The sequence below is a fragment of the Cucurbita pepo genome, chromosome LG11 (assembly GCF_002806865.2).
Source record: "Cucurbita pepo subsp. pepo cultivar mu-cu-16 chromosome LG11, ASM280686v2, whole genome shotgun sequence".
Classification (NCBI taxonomy): domain Eukaryota; kingdom Viridiplantae; phylum Streptophyta; class Magnoliopsida; order Cucurbitales; family Cucurbitaceae; genus Cucurbita; species Cucurbita pepo.
Window position 1 is genome coordinate 8,571,320 of NC_036648.1, and position 22,641 is coordinate 8,593,960.

The following is a 22,641-nucleotide window of genomic DNA, read 5'->3' on the forward strand; positions in this document are numbered from 1 at the left end:
TTAAAATTTAATGTATTAATGGAAAATATGATTTTATTGCCATAATAAAAGGATTAATATGGTAACGATGCTGTATAAATTAAAAAAAATAAATAGAAATATTATAATTTTTTATTGCTAATATTACATTAACATTACTGATTTTTTATTATTTATAATTTAATATTTATTTTAATTATGTTAGTTCATGCATATAAGTCCGAGGGAAGAAGCTTGTCCGCTAGCGGCCGACGGGGTGGTGGGGTCCATTGTCGGAAGAGCTTCTTATTTTATATATTTTGTTTTAAAGTCTTGAGGAAAAGCCCAAAAAGGACAATATCTACTAATACTAGATTCGGGATGTTATAAATTGTATCAGAGTCGGACACCGGAAGATGTACTAGCGAGGAGGTTGTTCCCATCCCTTGAGGAGAAGGGTGGATTGTGATGTCCCATATTTATTAATTAAATATTTGAGTAATTAATTTTTTAAATTTTATTAAAATTTTAAATAAATAAAGTGGACAATAATCTCAATAATTAATTTTAAGAAATGTTTTTCTAGGACACGTGTGAGTCCAGCAATGGTTGGGGACCATTGTAAGTGGGCCACACCAGCACCAGCACCAGCAGCACAAGAATTTCATTTGTGGTGAATTTACAACTTTATCCCTTGGCTTCACGGGACCCACACCGCATCCCCCGTTACAAAAAGCGTGACGGTTATTCCTTTACATTCCATTTTGTATCACTACAAGACAAAATTCGCGACTTGTGGACCCCACTAATTATATCATGAACTCAACTATATACACTATTTTGTACAAATATTAGATGGTAAATCATTTATTTATTTTTTATTTTAAAATATTTTTTTAAAAACTTTTAAATTTATTTGAAAAATAAATATTAAAAAGTTATAAAATAAAATAAATATATGTATATCATGCGTATAAATGTATATTTTAAATTTAACAATAAATTTATCTTTATTTATTTTTATTTTTATTTTTATAGGATTTAATCGCGAATAATAATTAAAAAGTAATTATAAAAGTATTAAATTACAAATATTCGATATTGGATTAAAATGGCCACTTTTTCTATTATTTAAGAATTAAGAATATTCTATTATTTATATATATATTATTAAGAATATACAATTAATACACATTTTTTTTTGGACATAGAAGGAAGGAAAAAAGAAGACAGCGTAATCAGAAGAGGGGCATAAGAGGAATTTCACATACAAAATCCATTATATAAGCTTTAAGGCGGATTTAATTCAGAAGAACGGAAGAAGAAAACCAGAACGTAGACAGACAAAAGTTGTGGGATTTCAGAACACTTCTGGGAATGCGGAGAGATGAAATTGGCTTCGCTGATTCTGTTTGAGTTGATCGGAATATCCAGAATCTTTATCATTGGCGGCAGAAATTGTCACCGGAAACACGTCGAAGACGGGTGATCTAACTCCTTTCTCTTATCTCCTCCCCATTTCTCTTTATTAACTTCATTTAGATTCACTCTGTACGAATAAATAAACACAATATTCTACTGATCTCGATTCGATCGAGTTGGAATCTGGCGGTGCATATGGCGAATAAAGGCAGAGATGGTGAGCACTCGAGTTTACTCGACGGGAAGTACGAATTCGGCCGTCTTTTAGGGCACGGGACCTTCGCTAAGGTTTACCATGCCCGGAATCTGCAGACGGGGAAGAACGTTGCGATGAAAGTTGTTGGGAAGGAGAAGATCATCAAAATCGGCATGATGGAGCAGATCAAGAGAGAAATCTCTGTGATGAAAATGGTGAAGCATCCGAATATTGTGGAGCTTCATGAGGTGATGGCGAGTAAATCGAAGATCTATTTTGCGATGGAGCTTGTTAGAGGCGGTGAACTGTTCTCCAAAATCGTGAAAGGTCGGTTGCGAGAGGATGTGGCTAGGGTTTACTTTCAGCAATTGATCTCTGCAATCGATTTCTGCCATAGCCGTGGTGTTTACCACCGCGATCTGAAACCGGAAAATCTGCTACTCGATCAGGACGGAAACCTTAAGGTCACCGATTTTGGCCTCACCGCCTTCTCGGAGCATTTGAAGCAAGACGGACTGTTGCACACGACATGCGGAACTCCGGCGTACGTTGCGCCGGAGGTTATTGGAAAGCAGGGATACGACGGGGCTAAGGCTGATCTCTGGTCCTGTGGAGTCATCCTGTACGTTCTTCTTGCCGGATACCTTCCATTCCAGGACGACAATATGGTGGCGATGTACCGGAAGATTTACAGAGGCGATTTCAGGTGTCCACCGTGGTTCTCTCCCGAAGCTCGCCGCCTAGTCACGAAGCTTCTAGATCCGAATCCGGTGACCAGAGTCGGTATCGCGAAGATCACATCGTCGTTATGGTTCAAGAAATCGATACCGAAGAGTGTGATTACGAAGGAGCAAGAAGAAATGGAGGAGAATTTGGCGAAATCGAATCAACCGGCGGAAACGTTGAACGCATTCCACATAATATCTCTATCGGAAGGGTTTGATTTGTCGCCGTTGTTCGAAGAGAAGAAGAGGGAGGAGAAAGAGGAGATGAGATTCTTGACTTCATCGCCGGCGAGCAGTGTGATATCGAAACTTGAGGAAGTGGCGAAGGCAGTGAAGTTCGATGTGAGGAAGAGCGAGTCGTGGGTCCGATTGCAGGGGCAAGAGAAGGGGAGAAAGGGGAAACTAGCGATTGCGGCGGATATCTTTGCGATGACGCCGTCGTTTGTGGTGGTGGAGGTGAAGAAGGACAACGGAGACACTTTAGAGTACAATCAATTCTGCAGGGAGGAGCTCCGGCCGGCATTGAAGGACATTGTTTGGACTTCTCCGACTGGGAGCTCGACCCGAGCTTGAAGAACGTGATTTCAAAGTTTAATTAGGCTTTAAGATTTCTTTCATCATATGTTCATGATCTCTTGTAGTTTGTTTCTTAATTTCTTGTTTGATGATTATGATGAATCCATAATCCTAATGCCCCAAACTTGGTATTGAATCAAGAGTCTTAACTAGAACTTGTTGGATGATGAAATTCCCATCTCTGCTGATTTAGGGAATGATCATGGTTTATAATTAAAGAATACTCTCTCATTGGTATGAGACCTTTTGGTAAGCCCAAACCAAAGCCATGAGAGCTTATGCTTAATATCATCCAATTGTGGAGAATAGTGTTCGTAGAGTCATGCCCTAAATTTAGTCATGCCTGCCTAGTAAAAAAATGACTAAGATTCCAAAAGAAAAAGGAGTCGAGCTTCGATTAAGGAGAGACGTACTTTGTTCGAGGTTTAGTGACTCAACTGAGGGACTTTGGCTTGTAATAATTATATATTGGGTCGGTGACAATTTGAAACAATTTACAATTTCTAAGAAATACCCATCTTAAAAAGTATGCTGAAAAGACGTGTTTAGTGTGTTTGGTTGATAGTAATTTTATGCTGGGTGAGTGACAAACTTGCTTTGGACGGATCCAATTTCTGTTCGAGAGCCAAAGCGTGACTAATAAAGACTATCCGTATGAGGTATCGTAGAAAATGGCACTACCCGCCTGAGGTATCGTAGAAAATGGCCTAATAAAAACTACCCGCTCGAGGTATCATAGAAAACGGGATGAAATGAAAAAACAAGAGGCATTATATTTGATATATCAATTTTATGGTTAAAGTTTTTTTGTAAGTGTATTATTCAATTACATTCATTGTCAAACAGTAAAAAAAGAAGTTACACTTTTTACGCTTTTACTGTTGTCAAAAGGTAAAAGCTTAGAGAATTAAGGTAAAAAGAAACAAAAAGGTCCAGTCTTGTCCTTGTTGTGTTCTAAAATATAATAATTGAAACCATATTTGTGATTAAAAAAAAAAAAAAAAAATCTGTTTAACAGTAAAAGTTAACAAAGTTTTACCTTGGCATGTAGTAATTTAATTTGCAATTTCATCCACTTCATTCAACAAAATAAACCCAATTAATATTTAATATTTAAAAATGTAACGTCTCGTGCCCAAGATTTAGATACGAATTCAACCCTTGATAGCTCCAACATTTTGAGATCTCATATCAGTTGGAGAGGGGAACGAAGCACTCCTTATAAAAATGTAGAAAGCTCAAATAAGACAATATCTACTTTAAGTTTGGACTGTTACAGACATTCACTGTGACAAGTCATGCTCCCTATTTGTCTTTAATTGCTTCTAAGGCACCTGATGGCCTCAACGTTCCCTTCCACCATCCTTTTCGGCATGACCATGTTAACTACTTGTCTTAAATTGATTATTCACAGATCAACACCGATCCTTTTACAATGAAGTTCCTAAATAAAGAATCGTTCTACGTCAAACACACTTAACCATTATATCTTTATGATTACTCTCGTTCATATATCTTATTAGTTCATTCATGTATCCTTTCGTTACTCGAACCTCGCCGAACCAATTATTGAAAAAGGATGAAAAGATGGGCATAGGGTTGTTTGTATGATTTGCACATAGAATTGCTATGTACAATTATTGTCCTCTTTTGGGACAATAATCAAACACCTTTATGTCCTCAAGCCTTCCCTTTTGCACTTATTCCCACTCCTTTTGTTACTTTCAAAGCGTTTTTCCAATTTAAAGCAAACATTATTCCTCACTTATAAAACCATGTGGGACTTTCATCGTCCAACAAGATAAACTTGAAGCAAAAAAAGATTTACAGTAGATTCTAAATCAAAATAGTGTTTATAAGTTTTTAAAAAATNCTAAGCATCATAAGCTCTCATGGTTCTGCTTTGGGCTTCTCCAAAAGGCCTCGTACCAAATTCCTCACTTATAATCCCATGTGGGACTTCCATCATCCAACAAGATAAACTTGAAGCAAAAAAGATTTACCGTAGATTCTAAATCAAAATAGTGTTTATAAGTTTTTAAAAAATGTGTGCATAAATAAAATAAGGTCGAGTGAGAATATTCAAAAAAATTCATTGACCCAAAAAATTCTATCAACCCAATTCAACTCGTACGGTTTGAGTCGGGTTGAGTTCAAATAAATAAATATTTTATGAGTTGGATTGGTTCTTCCATTGGGTTAAACGGAAATAACTTGAATTTATTGTTAATTTAAAACAAATATAATTAGACTGAGTTGTAAATATTAAATTATTTAAAATAAATAAAGAGTTGTTTTTTTTTTTTATTAAAACTAAAAAATTTAATAAAAACCCAAACCAACTCAACTAACAAATTTATGGTTGGATTGGATTAAGCAAGAACGGTTTAAACCGATAAAATTTATTATGGAACGACTGAATTAAGTTTAAAAGTTGTTAAACCGAGCCTAACACAATGCACGAACACTATGATATATAAAATTAATAAATTCATGTCATATCGATATCTTAACAAAACAAAACAAAAAAAACGAGATTATTCAAAAGCTGAAAAAGCAAAAATAATGAATTTAAAAACTAAAAAGAAACTTTAAATAATTGTAATTAGGTAATGAAATAGACAAATTAAAAATGATTTGATGTACAAAAAGAACGAACCTTATTCCATTCCTAATAAAATAATGTTATCTCTTAAATTAATTTTCAATTATTCAAATCAGTCATTCTCTAAAGTCTTCAATTATTTCACCATTTTTTAAATTAAAAAATTAATATTGAAATGAACACGGGCATGATGAGATTGATGAAAATGCCCGAGATTCCCACGTCATCATTTTGTTGAAACGTTTGACCTCTGAGTCGAAAATCATGTTTTAACTGGTTGAATTATACTCAATTTACTTTAGTCTCGTGAGAAGTGATTTTAAGCCAATAACAGCTCCGCTTCCTTTTCATTCATCCTAGAAAAATGAGTACGAGATCTCCTAACATAAAATTGTTATAAGCAAAACACGCTTAATTTTAGGGTTTAGGGTTATCAAGACAAGTAGGTAATATGATCATATTACGATGAAGGTAAAAAAAATGTCGAGTTTATAAAATGTTAAATCGTCAAAATAAAGAAATTTGAAAATATATGCTTCGGTAAAACGCTCAGAACTGAAGTAAATCCACAAATACAATTGTTCTTTGTCGTTAAAATATACCCACAAATTTGAAATAGCCTAATCTTTTGAGTCGGGCGCTCTTGGATCCGTAGCTCGGTAAAGGAATGAAAGAACTTCGCCTTGGCGGCCTCTCTTAGTGTGAATTGTTGAGTGATCGCTCGCTATCTGGCTGGAAAAGGTGGTCCGGAAGCTTCCTCTCTCACGGGACACATACTGACTTATACTTCGGGCCCAAGGTTCGATGGTCACTATGAGCAGATCTCCTTTCTTCTTTCCTGTCCTGAGGCAACGGGGTTTGGTCTCGCTATTCGGAGGTTTACCATTGTTTATAACTGTCGTAACCAACAATCGTTGTTTGTTGACATCCTCGTCATCCGTCGACGCTCGGTGTGTATTCAAAGAAGAAAAAATGTGAAGGGTCTTTATGGAAATTCACTCACTATATTTTTTTACCATTCTATTTACCAATATTGTGCAAAACCTAATTTATTTTTTTTAATATACTTTTTATCTTTAGAAATTTTGGCCCATAATTGCAAATTGTAATAAAAAGAGGCCCTTTTATTCAAGGATCTTTGACTGGGTCAAGGCCCATATCCAAGGCCCAAAAGTTTAAAAGCCCAAATGGTAAGAAACTTAGGTTAAAGTTATTCGGTTCGGGTTTCGGGTTTCGGGTTAGTCATAACGATCCGACTTTTTGAACTTAGACTAACTAAGACGTTATTACATGCATGCTAAAAGTAATTGAAAACTCGCGAGAAAAAGTATGAGACAAAACATTATCTTTAGAACAATTAAAATTTTTATTTGGGATCTTCGGAAAGTCATTGTAAAACATAAACTCTAAAATGCAAGTTTAAAAATATCCCGTTAGTGATACACTGCTGAGTTAGAACACAAGTATGTATCACTTTTATACACATCGATTATCCGCACAACACCTTTATGTTCTCCAAGTTTGTAGACATGCTTCACTTTTCAAGTAGTTATTCGAGTTTGCTAGCAAAAATTGTCCGCTTCAGCTCACTACGTATCGCCATCAGCCTCACAGCTTTAAAACGCGTCTACTAGGGAGAAATTTACACACTCTTATAAAGATTGCTTCGTTCCCATCTCCAACCAATGTGAAATCTCACGTAAATCATATAGAACGAAAAAGTCAAATTGCAACCGCCCAAGCCCACCGCTAACAGATATCACCATCAGCCTCACAACTTTAAAACACGTCTGCTAGGAAGAAATCTCCACACCCTTGTAAAAAATGTTTCGTTTCTCTCTCCAGCTGACGTAAACCATATAGAATGTAAAAGTGAAAATGTTTCAATATTTCATGACTTTACGAGCATACATATGCATGAGACTTAATATCATGATGCAACATAGAAGATGTTTTATTCACAAACAACATCATCGCTTACTTTCATTCTCGTGATGCATTGTTGCTCGTCGTCATCGTCATATACATTGCTCGAACTCCCTTCTTCCATGTTTCGCTCCTCGATGCTCGATGTTTGGGTTCGGGTCCTTAGAAAAAGAAAAAGAAGAAGGTTATTGAATGAAGTAAAGAGAAGGGGAAGAGGGAGTGAAGAAAGAGGGGCCTGACAGAAAGAGAAATGAGCACAAACTGGTAAAGGTATGAACTTTTCTCATACAATTGCTTGCAGTGTGTGCTCACTCTCTTCTGTCAGCTCTTCCCAAACCCCAACAACTTCTTTTCATCATACAAACACACAAAGATTCATTAGGGTTTTCTTCTTCTTCTTCTTCTTCTTCTCTCTCTCTCTCTCTCTCTCTCAATCTTGATTTCTTTTCATAACAAAGCTATATATAAAGACATGGACAACCACCACTATTCACTACTCATTCATTATGTAATAAATTATGTAATCTCTCTTTTACGTCTCCCAACGATTTATCGATTGCCTGATTCTGACCTCTGACTTCTTCTAATAATTATGCGGAGGTGATGGATAGTACATAGAAAAGCAAGTTTATCCGTTCATGTAACAGCCAAAGTCCACCACTAACTGAAATTGTCCTCTTTGGGTTTTCTCTTTTGGGTTTACTCATATGTAGGGAGAGGTTTCCACATGGTTATAACGAACGTTTTGTTCATGTGAGATCCCACAATGATTAGGGAGGAGAACGAAACATTCTTTATAAGGGTGTGAAAACCTCTCCCTAGCAGACGTGTTTTAAAAACATAGGTAGGGAGAGGTTTCCACATGCTTATAACGAATGTCTTGTTCCTGTGAGATCCTACATTGATTGGGGAGGAGAACGAAACATTCTTTATAAGGGTGTGAAAACCTCTCTGAAAAGGAAAACCCAGAGAGATAATATTTGCTAACGGTGGATTTGGGCTGTTACAGTCCCTCTCACCGTTGACAAAAAGTTCAATCTTTTTGTATTGGGTTTTGGATCGTATCGAAAACCAATGAAACAAAAAACCCTAAAGCCAAGTGAGATCAAGAAAAAAGATTGATGAAAGAGAGAGTTGACTAATAGGGATTGAAGGGAGAAAAGACATGAAAGATGAAGAACAAGGGAGATGGAGATTGGGTTAATGTTCAATCTTTGAAGCATTGTTTTCATAATTTGTGTGGAGAAGCCATAATGGGCTTAGGGTTAGTTTGATTTGGAGCAATCAGATTGATTCAATAATGGTGGTGGTAGGGACATTTTGTCAACTTTTGTGGCTCAATTTTGGTTTGGATTCTGCACATTGGACAAGAGGGGGATGTGACTGCGTTAAACAAGGGACACTCACCATGCCAATGGCAACAAAGTTCTTAAATATGCATTAAACCTATTGTTTCGTAACCTAACGAGTTGAGTCAATGTTCGGTATGTAAGTTCGTTTATCCAAAACCTCGAGCTTGTTATATTTCATGAATACGTAAACTTTTACGAGTTAGAAACCCTAGTTAGGGTACCTGTCGTACGAGCTTAGGGTTCTAAGCCTCATAGCACTTCAACTTTAGTATACACAACTTAGGCTCTCATTCATAGGTACGACTGGTTTCACTGAGCTCATATAACGATTTCACTCTTAATATCATTTCACATAGTTCATCCGAGCCTATTTCAATAATTTTGTTTACCAAATTCAACTCATCTGACCTCATCTCTGATGAAAAAAAGGCTGATGAATGGACACTCTTATAAATTTTTTTATTAGTGGTGTGAATGATCAAATCTTGCATCAATATAAAGCATTTGTTAGAAATTCAATGCATCGAGTACTGACCATAAAAATTTGGAGAGGTGGCATAGTTGCATCAACTAGTGAATACCTTCTATTCACTCTAGTCAAAGATAGCTCGGTTGGGTCTGTTCCTGTTTTTCTATTCCGTCACGAGAAAAACACAATCTTATATGGCTGAGACATGGACTCTATAACCTCTATCACCTATCATTACCAACAATCACATGGTCCTATGTGTTAGAAGGTTCAACAGAAACGGTAGATCAAACTTATAATTTAACGGTTCTGAAGCTACCAACTTCATTGAAGCCCTAGAAGTCATGCATGAGAGATTGGATATCTATAGACTCGTATATCTAGAACGTAAGATATTGATATTGGAATAATGTCTCGATCACTCTACATTGACTTCTTTTCGTTGTTTGAGAGGAATTTGATTTTGTGCATATTGAGTAGTCTTCCACATTTGTAAAAAGCAAAGCAAAGATTTTGAAATCTCCAAACATTGCACTAATTAGGGCTATGAACAAACACCACAAACCCAAAAATATGAAAAGAAAATTCCTCTTTCTTTTTGTTTCAACAACTTGTACCACTAACAATTCTTAGTGGGTTGCTAGCTTTTTTTTTCCCTCATGATCTAAAAAAAGCTCATTTTAGGTTAAATTGGATCCGAAGTCAACCCAAAATCGAATCGAAGCACTCGATTTTGGCCAATAATTGAACCAGTGGGACAAAATCGAATTGAACCAGTATCCAATTGACCAAGTTGTGTTTTCTTTGATTCAGTCATTCCCAATTCTTAATAATTGAGCTGCAACGGTGAGACAAACACTAGCTGACTATGTTGTGGCGGTGACAAAAGCAAGTGGTTGTGTTGCGGTGGCGGCGACATATTGCGTCTAAGCTAAATGATGATATTCTTACCCATCAAATTTTGATGAAACCCCAAAATTTTGAGGCAAAAGACATCGATTCTTACCGAACAACAATAATTTTTTTAGGAAGAAATGTTGTTGTGTTTGTGTTTAATCCAATCGTTTTGAGAGTCGGTGACTGCTGACATGATTCTTCTTAACAAAAGTTGAGTCGAGTTAGATTGAAAAAAGATCCATAATTGTATCTTTGTTTTGTTCGGTCATATACAGCACGAACATGTTCGGTCAAAATCAGCACAATCCAATCCAATTGTTTTGTTCGGTCATCCACAATCCAATTGTTTCAAAATTAGCACGAACATGTTCGGTCATATACTATATATAAAATGTTTCAAATTTGAAGAAAAAAAAAAAAAAAAAAAAAAAATCCTAGCATTAGATTATTTTTTGGATATTAAATAATTAAATGTACGTTGATTGTTTGACTTTTGATAAATCCTGACATTATCTTATTTACTATAATAATACCCATAATAATAAGTTAATCAATTAATAGTCGGAATAGGAATATGGATCGAGAATATTGATTTATTTTGATATTTCATTAGATATTCTATTACAAACAATAGGGGGTGTATACGAGTCCGGTTGGGTTGGTTGAGAAATTTTTTTAGACTAACAAAAAAAAGTCGGGTTATAACCCAACCCTTTATTTTTAGTTCGGGTTAACGGCAACCCAACTTGAAATGTTAACTCAACCCAACCCAACCCAACTCTTATAATTTGAGTTGGAACGGTTCGGTTCAGATTGTCGGGTTCATAGATATTGAAATTTATTGAAAAATTCTAAAAGAGGCACCGAATAGTAAGTCCCACTATGGAAATAGGTATCCTCCGTCACATTTGATTAATTCACAAATTCAAGATGAATTGAGACCATATAGAGTTGGATGATGTGGTTGGTTGAGTATTATTTCTCCCATATTCTGAATGCCCAATTAAAACACACGTGGACAAATTTTAACCTAAAAACTGACGTAGCTAGTCTAACTGTTGCTAATGATTTCCTACTCATGTATACTTTATTAATTCGAAAGAAATTTAGACAAGACGTTATTGTCTATATCGTAATATTTACTTAACTGACGTCAAATATCCAAAAACGGACGCTCTTTAATCTCTCTCTCTTTCTTTAGTTCAATCGTTGCAAGGATATAAATTGAACTATTTACTAACGAGTACAGATACTTAATCTACCGTGTTAATGAACCCTAGAGAAGATTTTAATTTTTCACTCTCTAATTTAGTCTTGTTATTATTATTATTTTTCTCAAAATTATTTTTGAATAATTGAACCTTAAAAATACTTGTAAAGTAAATACATTATTTATTCATTTAATTATACTCTAATCCAAGCGTGGAAAGTACGATCCACCAATATAACAGGCCCAAGAAATTGGTTGGGCTGGTTGGGGAGTCGAACTGAAAACCAGATGGTCCGGCCCATTATTTTCAGCCCAAGCAGGCCCACTTAGAATATCATGTAGGGCTACAAATAATAATAGTCCCTAACGTTTCAACGCCTCATTTTTTTTCTTAAGGATGTACACGGGTTGAGTTGAAAAAAATTTCGGACGTAAACTGGTGATCTAAATGATCTGAGTAGGACTCGAGCCCAACTATCTATTTTCGGGTTGGGTTAAAAGGAACATTATTTATTAATTTTCAATATTCTTTTAATATTTCAAATAAAATATAGATATGTTGCTGTTCAATTTCTATCGTTAGGTTGTGTCAGATGAACACGACTCTCCACAATGGTATAATATTGTTCACTTTGAGCATAAGTTCTCATAGTTTTGCTTTGGGCTTCCCCGAAAAACCTCATACAAATGGAGAGTATTTTTTGTTTATAAACCCATGATCATTCTCTAAACTAGTTTAATGTTCGTTTATTTGACTCCAACTCGAGACAGGGTTGAGTTGAATATTTGATTTTAAAGAAAAACAAAACAATTAAAATAACTTAGGTCAAAGTTGAATCATAAAAATGGAATCAAATTGGTTTAAGCTTCCATAATTAAAGTTAACAATTTGACACGTCAGCATGTTTATTTAAATAAAACAAATTAATTAGAATAATTAGGGGTTGACTTAAGTCCTAATCTACTTCTTAAATCAACAAACAAACACCAACCAACACTTAATTAATCAAATTATGTTCTTTAATCTTCATATAAGGGGTCCATATGGCCTACGCAAAAGCAATCATATTAAGATTAATCATAATCATTTTTTTATTAAGCCCATTATTACTCAATATTTTATTTAATTTCATCACCAAAAAAAAACAAAAAAAAAACACTTAATTTTTAATAAAGAAAAAAAAAAGGGAATATACAATTTCTTCCCTACTAAAGGCTAGGCAAATACGGCGCCGTATTGAGTCACTAAAGAGGAGCCATATTTCCATAGACTTTAGTCGGCATTGGCTTACCAAGTCAACGTTCGATTCTCCGTTTACATAATCTCGTCAACTCACGGCCGCGAAACGGAGGCAGAGTCTCTGACCGCTCTGTCGACGGTGCCGTTACCCAAGACGGTTGACTGACTGGTCAACGCCGAGAGGCTGGGAGAAGTGGGGGCATCTCCTCCGCCCTTCGATGTCGTGATGGGGCGGCTGTGACACGTGGCAGCAGAGATAGCGGTGGCGAGAGAGATGGGCATGAGGCAGAGGCCTTTGCCTTGTAAGTACTGCATGGCGGAGCCCATGTCCTCCTCCATTAACTTCACCACCTGGTTCTCCGTTATCGCCATCGTGTCGTTACTCGTCGGACCTCCGGTAGAGGTCTGTCCAACAGCCCCACCGGTTTCGTTGGACAAGTTGCAATCAGTGCCACCCTAAAAGAAGATCCCACATCAAAAATAAGAAGAGATCTTACCATTATTATAAGGTACATAATTTATATTTATCTAATAGAATATCAAAGCTCATCAAGCTCGATAGGTTGACTTTTTAAGACATGACAAATCATGAATTAAGGATTATTCCAAACGTCCTTTTCCATGATTATGCGTGTATGGAGACTTTAATTTCTTCCTCTAGAGTAGTTTTCAATGGGCCCTCATTCCTATCCTTTAGGATTCAAACCTACTACCCGACCACTCACATTCTACCACAAAATTCATGCCGAACCAAAAAGAAATTCACAAATCTACAAACTTTCAAGCTCAACACAAAATTCAACGACCTGGAATTCGTTCCAAGATTCGAAAATTAAATACCATCGACATCTAAAAAGTGTTTGGATGATGGAAGTGTCTCACATCTGCTAATTTAGGGAATGATCATAGGTTTATACTTCATTGGTATGAGGCCTTTTGGGGAAAGCCCAAAGCAAAATTAATAAACCACGAGAGCTTAGAGCTTATGGACAATATCATATCATTGTGGAGGGAGAATCGTGTTCGTCTAACAAAAAGAACTTTAAAATCTATAAACACTAAACTCAATTAAATTATAAGTTTAAGTCGATTTAGAGCGGATAGAATTATCCCATCAAATATAAAATTCCAACATTGTCAGAAGTGATGGGGGTGATACCTGAGTGGAAGAATCGGGTAGAAGGGAAGGCATGGCGGCGGTGGCACCGCCCAATCTGCTGACGCTCAGAACCTGCAAGCAAAGAGCCAACAAAGAAAAGCAATACAAATTTGTTTAAGTTATCTTGAATGTCTGTAACAGTTGTGAGAGAAACAAGGCACAGAAAGATAAAAGATAAAGAAAGATTACTTTGACTTGAAGCTGAAGGAACTTTACGTAGTCTATGATCTCATCCAGCATTGAAGCCTTGTCTGTCTGTCATTCCAAAAACCCAACCTCTTTACAATCATCCCACTTATTCTATCATTTCCATCATCATCATTATTATTATTATTATTCCTACCAATACCTTCCAAATAATATAACTTCAACTAAATATAATCAAAATCACACCAAACATTTTTCAAACGACTAGTTAACTAATACAACATCCATCACTGGATCAGAATTTAAATCTCCACCGCTATATGTTGTGTTTAACTCAGCGAAAACAATACAAAATACTCAACAACTATAGAATGAGAGATCAAATAAACTACGAGCACAAAATCAGACCAAACATTTCCCAAACGACTAGTTAGCAAATATAACATCGATTAGTGGATCAGGGTTCAAATCTACATCGCTATATGTTGTGTTGAACCCAACGAAAACAATACAAAAAATCCAACAACCAAAGAATAGAAAGATCAAATCATAAACTTTTTCATTTGTATTATACTAAGATTGAGTCTCAAATTAGATTGGAATCTCAAGTGACATGAAATCGACTTGAACATAGTTCAACGAGCATATTATTTGTATTATACTAAAAGAGTTTGAATCTCGAGAAAACATACCCAACCCATTAAAGAAAATGGTATTAGAAGCTTGTATACTATTTAAAATCTTTCTGTACTTTACACATGTTGACATATTTTATTAAAAGAATGTATTCAACAATAATTTGGAGACTTTGTTCATTCAAATAAGCTAAATCAACCACACATCTTAAAATAATATTCTTAATTCTTTTTCTTATCTTATAAATAAATTATATATATAATTTAAGCTTATTTTAAATTTTGGATTCCTTATGATACTTTATTTGGGGCTGCAAATCCCGCAAACTAAGAGTACGGTCTCCGGCCGAGAAATACAAAATATACAGATAGAGATTATGATAATTTGACGTGGCAGAACCAGAGCCGTCGAATAAATTAAAAGGGAACCTGCTGTCGACACGTGTAAGCGAAATTACGAAAAAGACCCTAGAGAAATGGAAAAGACGAAACTGACCTTGTTCGCGTTGGGAACCAGTTCTTGCAGACCTTTCATTCTCTCTGCAATTCGTTCTCTTCGTAACTGTTAACAATTACAAAGTAAGAAAATGAAAATTCCAAAAATGAAAATGAAAATAAACGGAGGAAGTTAATTACTCTTTCCGCTATACTGTGAGGATCTGTGGCTTGTCCTCTCCGAGCTCTGACTCTCTGCCGGGGCTGAGCTGATGTTGCAGAACCACCGCCGGAGCCAGGGACAGACGGAGGTGGAGGATTGATTGATACCGGAGCTATGAAGTTCTGTTTCTGTGAATTTGAATTTCCCTGCAGATTGGTGAAATGAAGCTTTAAAATAATGGTGAGGTTATTTTTTGAAGTGTACGATTGAATCGAACTCTACTTACTGCCTGAAATTGATTCTGGTTCTGGCTGGAACCAGAGGCGTTCAGAAACCCGGTGAATTCGTTGAAGATTGAGGGAATGATAGAGCCGTGGTTAATCTGAAGGATTTATGAAATTAATTTACAGGAATAAGATCGAAATGGTACCAAATCGAAACCTAATTTACGAATTGAACGATTAGCGATTGGATTTGAGAGTTTGATTTTGAGTACCGGATTAGGGCATTTGAAGGACGAAGAGCCTTCGACATCAACGACGTCGTTACTAAGCATTGGAAGGAGACTGGAATCATCGGAGACGGTGGCGATTCCTCTCGACATGAGTAACTGCTGTTGAAGCAAGGCCATGGCCATTTTGCCCGCTGGAGTTGCGTCGCCGATCTGAAACGCGACATTGTCAGGATTAGATGGCGGCGGTGGCTGAGGAGGGAGGTTGGAGTGGGGATTTGGAAGTCCGATGGGGAGTTCCCAGGGAGAGGGAGCGGTGGAGAGGATTTGGTCGAGGAAATCATCAGAGGAGAAGGAAGGTGGATGGAAGACGGAAGTCTGAAGGTGGTGGTGGAGTTGAGAGTCGTCGGTCTCCGGTGGTTGGTTACGGCGGTGGCTATGGAGGTCGGGGAGGGAGTTGGTGAGTCTCATATCAGTCCGGCGAGAAATAAACAGAGGAGTGAGGGAGCCATGGAAGGTGGGATTACTGAGATTTTATAGTGGAAGATAAAGACAATTTGGTCATTTTCAAGTAACAAAGAAGCGCGTGATGCTCACTTTCTTTTATTATATATATATATTACAAATTTTACATTTTTATTAAACTAATTAAATTGATTTTAGATAAATTTATCAAAACATCCTCAATTAATTTATATAATTCTCCTCTAGGTACTTCCAAATTCTCTATTTTATTTTATCGAATAATTTAATGATATAACAATTTTTAATATGTCTGTCTGTATATGTATAGAGATAATCTCGAGACAGAGACAGAAAAAGTTCCTATTTTATTTTCGTTTTCAGTTTCGTTTAGCTAATAGGGAAAATGCAAGATTGGGAACGGAATGACGAATGTAATTTACGTTCTCAACTCCATTTAGTTCACAGTTTTAAAGATATAAAAAATTAATTTAACTTATTGAATAATGATTAATATAGGCTAGAAAATGTACAAAATTTGAAGACATTGGACATTAATATAGCAATATTTGTCCAAAAAATTGACAAAATTTGTAATAATAATAGGATTTTGAGCGCGTGAGAGAAAATAATCTAAAGAAGCGAGTGGAGTTTGAAAAGACATATCCAAGTAGGCCTCAAAAAATAGCCGCCACAAGCTTAATTTTCATTTTATTTTAATTTATTTTCCCACTAATTTTAACACCAATCGCGGCAATACAGTTAGTTTAACTAATTATCAGGAGCGTCAATTTTTCAAACAACAAATAAATTTTAATTAAAAAAGAAAATTCTTTTTTGAATTATAACAACCATTTTGACTCAAAAACAAAATATTACCGTTAAATTATTTCCATTTTTACCATTTATTAATTATATAAAAACTCTTAATACTTTTCTAAAATTAGATTATAAATTTTCTGTCTATTTAATTTTTAAATTTTAAAAAATATTAGTAGGAACGATGACAAAATATGCTTAAAAAAAACCTATATGTAGCAGTGATGCAAGAAATGTTAGAGTTATCGGACATCGGACTGAAATTTAAATTCGGAGTCCAAATTTGAGATATGGACCATTACAACTTAATATGAGTCAACCATATAGCAAATCAATAACATTTACCTCTAAAAAATTTGAGCGGGCTCCCGCGCCCTTTTTTGTTTAGTTCGTTTATCTCGGGGATCACCCTCTCGAGTCAGAATTGGGATGGAGATTTTGAATCGGTGTAGGGGACACCAATTCTAGTTCTAGTACGTAATTTAATATGTTTAAATATACTGATATTCTTATGCAACTAAATTATCATTATACAACGTATCTCGTAGATGGATGGATACAGATGAATAAAACATTATTTAATATTATTATTTTGTCATTATTTATACGCTCTTGGTTTTTTTTAATGGTCATTAAATATTATATCAAGTTCATATAGAATTGGGTTAAAGATTTATATGTGAACTATAACAGCTATGAGGAATAAATCAAATTTAAAATAAGAATAAAATAAATATTTGTCTATCATATGATCATTACTTTTATTAATTAAATATTTTGGGATTTCCAAAACAAGCTAGGTGGCTATGGTTGCCACTTTATTATATATATATATATTGGGGATATTTATTTTTTCTTAGTAACAAATAAGATTTATGTCACATGTGACATTTAATATCATATCACATGGTGTATAACTAAGGGTTTACAAAGTTTAGATTAAGGGAATGATAGAAAGTGTGACATTATTTTTTTAATAATATTTATAATTAATTTATGAGAGTGATTTTCTAAAATTTTATTTATTTGAAAAAAAAGCTAAATTAATAAAAATATTCATAACTGTTATACTTTCTCTCAACGTCTACGGGACTCCATAGATTATCCATTTTTTAATATATTTTTCAAATTAATTAGTATTTTTAATGGGTAATTTTTCGTTTTTAATATAATTTTTATTTAAAAAATATACGTTCTAATAAATCCAACATAGTCTTCAACATAAAAGTGAGGTAGGACTGAGATTGGAGAATATAATGCCCATCTTGGCCCCGTTTTGCTAAAAAAAGAAAAATCTTCCCCCTCTCTCCTTCATTTCCGTTTAAATGGAAACTTCTCACCGGAGGGTAGGTTAAATGGACATATCTAATCGTAACTCGCCTCATTATCAGCTTTGTCGTCTTTATATCATTAAAGATTAAATGCAATAACTCAAAATCAAAACGTTGTTATATCAATCACCGACCAACTCGTTATATAAAAGACAATAAAGGTTAGAGGCTCAAATTTCCACTTCCACGCGTTGTTCGTTGACTTAAAAATAAGAGACTAACCCATGGTGTAGGAAGGTGTTGGCGAGTTGATAACTGTGGTCTTCACTTTGGTCATCATGTTTATGCTGTTGGTGACTCCTTGAGAACCAATTCCACGCGCCTAGATCCATGAACACGATAACTGATATGAACTAAGACATCTCAATCGTAATTGAGTTTAGTTTATTCTTAGATGGTTACAAGTTTTTTTGTGGAGGATGATTCAGAGTTATGGTATTTCATCACATTTACACATACACAGTGACTAATTATGGTCATAAAGTATAAAAGTTACGACTCTTGAAATATCTCATGGAATGTTAAGAGTTCTCATTTTGAGGTTATATAAAGTCATGTATGTTGTCCTTGTAAAGTGGATCGAGAAAATGTAGTAAAAAGAACATTTATGCTTTCATTTAGTCAAAGAGCTAAGTTTCTTTGCAAGTCTATGTAGTTCAGGTTGCATGTTTAGAATCATTCAAGCTTTACATGATCGATCTTTCTTGTGAAGTGATTCGAATCTCAAACAAGTGTTTTTGCCTTGAGATATTTGATCAACAAGGTAATCCGAATCTTAATTTCCCTTTGCTTCCTTATCATTTTGAGGTTTTTAGACATATCTAGATCTAAAGGTCTTATTCTTCGATAAGGTTGTTAGATCAAATTCCCAGGAGTTGAAATCATTTGGAACGAAATCAAATTGGTTTAGGGTTTTTTTTTTGCATTTATGAACTAAGGGTTTACATATCTAGGCACTTACGAGAGTTTTTAGATTCAACTACTTAGGGTTTCCTTATCAATAATCGTTTTGAAAAAAAAGGTGGAAATGTAGATATTTATTGTACCTGGAACGAGAAATGATCGGGTCCTCGAGCAAGGGTAGAGTTGATTTGAACTGTCCCGGTTTCCATTGTATCGCTTATCAATATCGCTTGTTGAGGTCCTTTGTGAAGACAAATCCCTGTTTTGACATAATTTTTGTTCTATAAACAGAATATCATTCTCAAAACTGTTCTAATCTCAACTTGTTTCTAGTAGGAAGGATGAGAGGGAGAAATATCCGTACCTGAAGTCCAAAGTTGCTAGCATTACAATGGTGGATCCCTTCTTCAATATAACTGATCCTAATGACTGGAAAAACTGGTCCAAAAGGTTCCTCCCATGCGATCCTCATATCAACAATGGCCATATCAGGTTGCCTTCTCTTCTCTTCTGTACTCTTGGCACGGTTGGATGAAACTCCCATATCGACTAATTTAGGGAATGATCATGGGTTTATAATAAAGGAATACTATCTATTGGTATGCGGCCTTTTGAGAAAGTCCAAAGCAAAGCTACGAGAGCTTATGCTCAAAGTGGAAAATATCATACCATTGTGGAGAGTCGTGTTTGTCTAATGGGCACAATGTTGCTCCCTTATCCTTTGCATCCATTACCAACCCTTCAATGAAATTCGCCAACGACCTGGTCACGACTGGAGTAATGTCTGAGTCGTCTTTAGGTGCACCAACACTTAATTTAGCCACACGGGCCTTTACTTTCTCCACCAAAGCATCTGCGATGGACTCCATTGCCAAAACAACCTTGACAGCAGTACACCTTTGGCCACTGTCATCAAAACAAAATAAGTATTGAGCAACTTACTTGACACCTATTTGTGAGATCACCCATTTGTGAGATCTACCTCGGTTGGGAAGGAGAATAAAATATTGGATAAATCTAGTAAAATGTTGGGTGGAAATTGAGACTTCAAATGTTGTTAGGTCCCAATTTCTCTTTCAGGTTACCACTCCAAAAACTCGTTTTCAGTTCGGATGGTAGGCTGCAACTCGCCTACATGAAGCCAGAATCGCTAGTAATTGTTGGTCAGCCATTCGGCTGTGAATTCGTTCCCGGGCCTTGTACACACCGCCCGTCACACTATGAGAGCTAGTCATGCCCGAAGTCGTTACCTTAACCACAAGGAGGGAAAGCCGAAGGCAAGGCTAGTGACTGGAGTGAAGTCATAACAAGGTAGCCATACTGGAAGGTGTGGTTGGATCACCTCCTTTTCAGGGAGAGCTAATACTTGTTTGGTATTTTGGTTTGACACTGCTTCACACCCAAAAAGAAGCAAGCTATGTCTAAGTTAAACTTGGAGATGAAAGTCTTCTTTCGTTTCTCGATAGTGAAGTAAGGCTTATTATCCTAGGTTAGAACAATTTGATAAGATCCCTTTTTATGTTCCGATTCAAGTTACCATCACATCATTCCATGTCACAAGTTACAATTCATGTCACCATCACACCGTTCCATTACTCAATTTTCATCCAACGTTCTAACAAGTTTCTATTCTAAAGATCTTTTAAAACATTTATGAAAGATCAAAGGTAAAGTTCAGGGTATGTTTCAGTAAAACGTTAGCCATACAAAGTCGAAAGATGAACGGTTGAGACAGAATGTGCGTTATCATCTAAAAGTAGTCTTGTCCTAGACATAGCAGAGAAGAAGAGGAGAACATGTACCTTGGAAGTAAGGCAATATTTGGTCCTTTCATTTCCAGGAAAACTATCAGCAACCAAGAACTTCCCCTCTCCCAAGATCCTAACACCTTCTTCAGCACAATATGAAACAAGATCTCCAGACCTCACAACCTTCACACCATTCAAACGTATTCAAACCATTACCACTTCATATTTTTCATGGAGAAAGCTACAATCCAACAAAAACAACAACAGTACCTCGGTCACTGCATCTTTGGCCGGCTTTGCAATGTCCTTCACCAAGCACTCAGCAATGGGGGCTTTGTGTTCTGTCAAAATCGCAGCAGCTTTGTGAAGAACCTCAGCTCTCCTCCACAATGGAGTCTTTGCCCATGATTCCTGAGCAGCTTTGGCTATTTCCATCACTTTATTAACCTCCTCTTGGTTACAGGCTTTTTATCAAACACCTTACAGGCATAAATTTCCGTCTAAACACCCTCATACTTCACAAACATTTCTATTAACCGCCAACAATTTTTCAACAAATGTCTCGTAAATCGAACTTCAGAATCTCAGAATTCGACGAGAATAGAAGAAAATCATGGAGATTTGAATCTCTGATCTCAAAAGAAGTACATATCAATTATTATTCAAATAAGTTAAATTTTCACCTAAGATAAACCTTAAACAAGGTTCGAAGCTCATTCGATAACGTTCTTATTTTGACTTCTCTTTTTTGCTTAAATCGATACCCAACCCAATTCTCTTATTTTGAGGGTCCTGTTATTCTCTTATTTTGAGGGTCCTGTTATTTACAAATTCTGAATGTAACTCAGTAGATAAAACATCAATTATCATTTCAATTATCTATAAGTTCATTAAATAGTCTCTCCTCCACGAAAGTTGGGCGGGTGATGGAGACGTGTTTGTCACTAACATAAAATTCAAAACTATTCTCAGGAATTTATGGAGAGTATAATTCAAAGTTTAATTATATTTTAGTTAAGTGCTTTAATAATTATTATGTTTTTATTCCTTCTTCAAATTAAATGTTTAATATTACAAAACAATAATTAATTAAAATGAATAAATAATATAATATTTTAGATATTAAATTGCAAAGTTATATAATTCAAAATTGTTATATTTATTGATGGAAATTAATTGGATTTTACAGTTGCGGGAGAAAGAGGAAATAATAATTTCAAAAATTGCTTTCATTGAGAGTCGAACTCAAGACCTCCCGCTTACTAAACGGGTGCTCTAACCAACTGAGCTATGAAAGCTTTATGTTTGCAATTCTTAACAATATTTTATTACTACTAAGTTTATTCAAGGATATACAACATTTTAAAAAGAAAATAATAAATTTGCTAAATTAACTGAAATGTTTAATATATCCTTTTTATTTTGTTTCCCTTAAATATCTAAATTTTTAAAGTTGTGTTTTATATGTTCTTAATTTAAAATATTAAAAATTAATTGATATAAATTTAAATTTTATATTTAATAAATTTGTGACTTTTAAATATATCATTCTCGACCAAACAGACATTTAATTCCATTTTAGAGACTAAAATGTAAATTAATTTATTAAATTTAAATATATTGATAATTTTCTAAATTTTAGTTTTTTTTTTTTTTTTTTTTTTTTGTTTATTTATTTATTGAATTTGTCTTTTATCTTTTATTTTCTAAATTTTAATGTATTTATTACTTATTTGTTGCAACATTATTATATATTTTTATAAACTAATCATTTTTGTCCTTAGAATTTAAGCTTTTTTCTTTTTTTTTTTT

General features: G+C 35.1%; 2 protein-coding genes, 1 non-coding gene and 1 pseudogene across 3 annotated transcripts; 1 reads left to right on the plus strand and 3 right to left on the minus strand.

Moving 5' to 3' along the window:
• Window positions 1-1,260: 1,260 nt before the first annotated feature.
• Window positions 1,261-3,023, plus strand: LOC111805926 (CBL-interacting serine/threonine-protein kinase 6-like). Its single transcript, XM_023691223.1, has one exon. It carries the CDS (start codon window positions 1,576-1,578, stop codon window positions 2,872-2,874), a length of 1,299 nt encoding a protein of 432 aa, XP_023546991.1. The 5' UTR covers window positions 1,261-1,575; the 3' UTR covers window positions 2,875-3,023.
• A 9,460-nt stretch (window positions 3,024-12,483) lies between these two features.
• LOC111804977 (transcription factor bHLH66-like) lies at window positions 12,484-16,066 on the minus strand. The gene is made up of 7 exons (XM_023689825.1): window positions 15,612-16,066; window positions 15,402-15,497; window positions 15,154-15,321; window positions 15,014-15,079; window positions 13,925-13,990; window positions 13,736-13,807; window positions 12,484-13,032 (listed from the first exon to the last, which is right to left on the minus strand). Exons 1-7 carry the CDS (start codon window positions 16,035-16,037, stop codon window positions 12,670-12,672), a joined length of 1,257 nt encoding a protein of 418 aa, XP_023545593.1. The 5' UTR covers window positions 16,038-16,066; the 3' UTR covers window positions 12,484-12,669.
• Window positions 16,067-18,395: 2,329 nt separating this feature from the next.
• On the minus strand, window positions 18,396-21,297 carry LOC111804833 (annotated as a pseudogene).
• Window positions 21,298-22,053: 756 nt separating this feature from the next.
• TRNAT-AGU lies at window positions 22,054-22,127 on the minus strand. Its single transcript has one exon. It is a non-coding gene; the product is annotated as a tRNA-Thr (tRNA).
• Between the last annotated feature and the right edge of the window lie 514 nt (window positions 22,128-22,641).

Coding starts and splice junctions, on each gene's coding strand:
- LOC111805926 (XM_023691223.1), top strand. CDS start 1,576: ATGGCGAATAAAGGCAGAGATGGTGAGCACTCGAGTTTACTCGACGGG.
- LOC111804977 (XM_023689825.1), bottom strand. CDS start 16,037: ATGAGACTCACCAACTCCCTCCCCGACCTCCATAGCCACCGCCGTAAC. Junction 15,322..15,401: donor ACCAGAATCAATTTCAGGCA/GTAAGTAGAGTT, acceptor ACCAATCTGCAG/GGAAATTCAAATTCACAGAA. Junction 15,080..15,153: donor CTCACAGTATAGCGGAAAGA/GTAATTAACTTC, acceptor AATTGTTAACAG/TTACGAAGAGAACGAATTGC.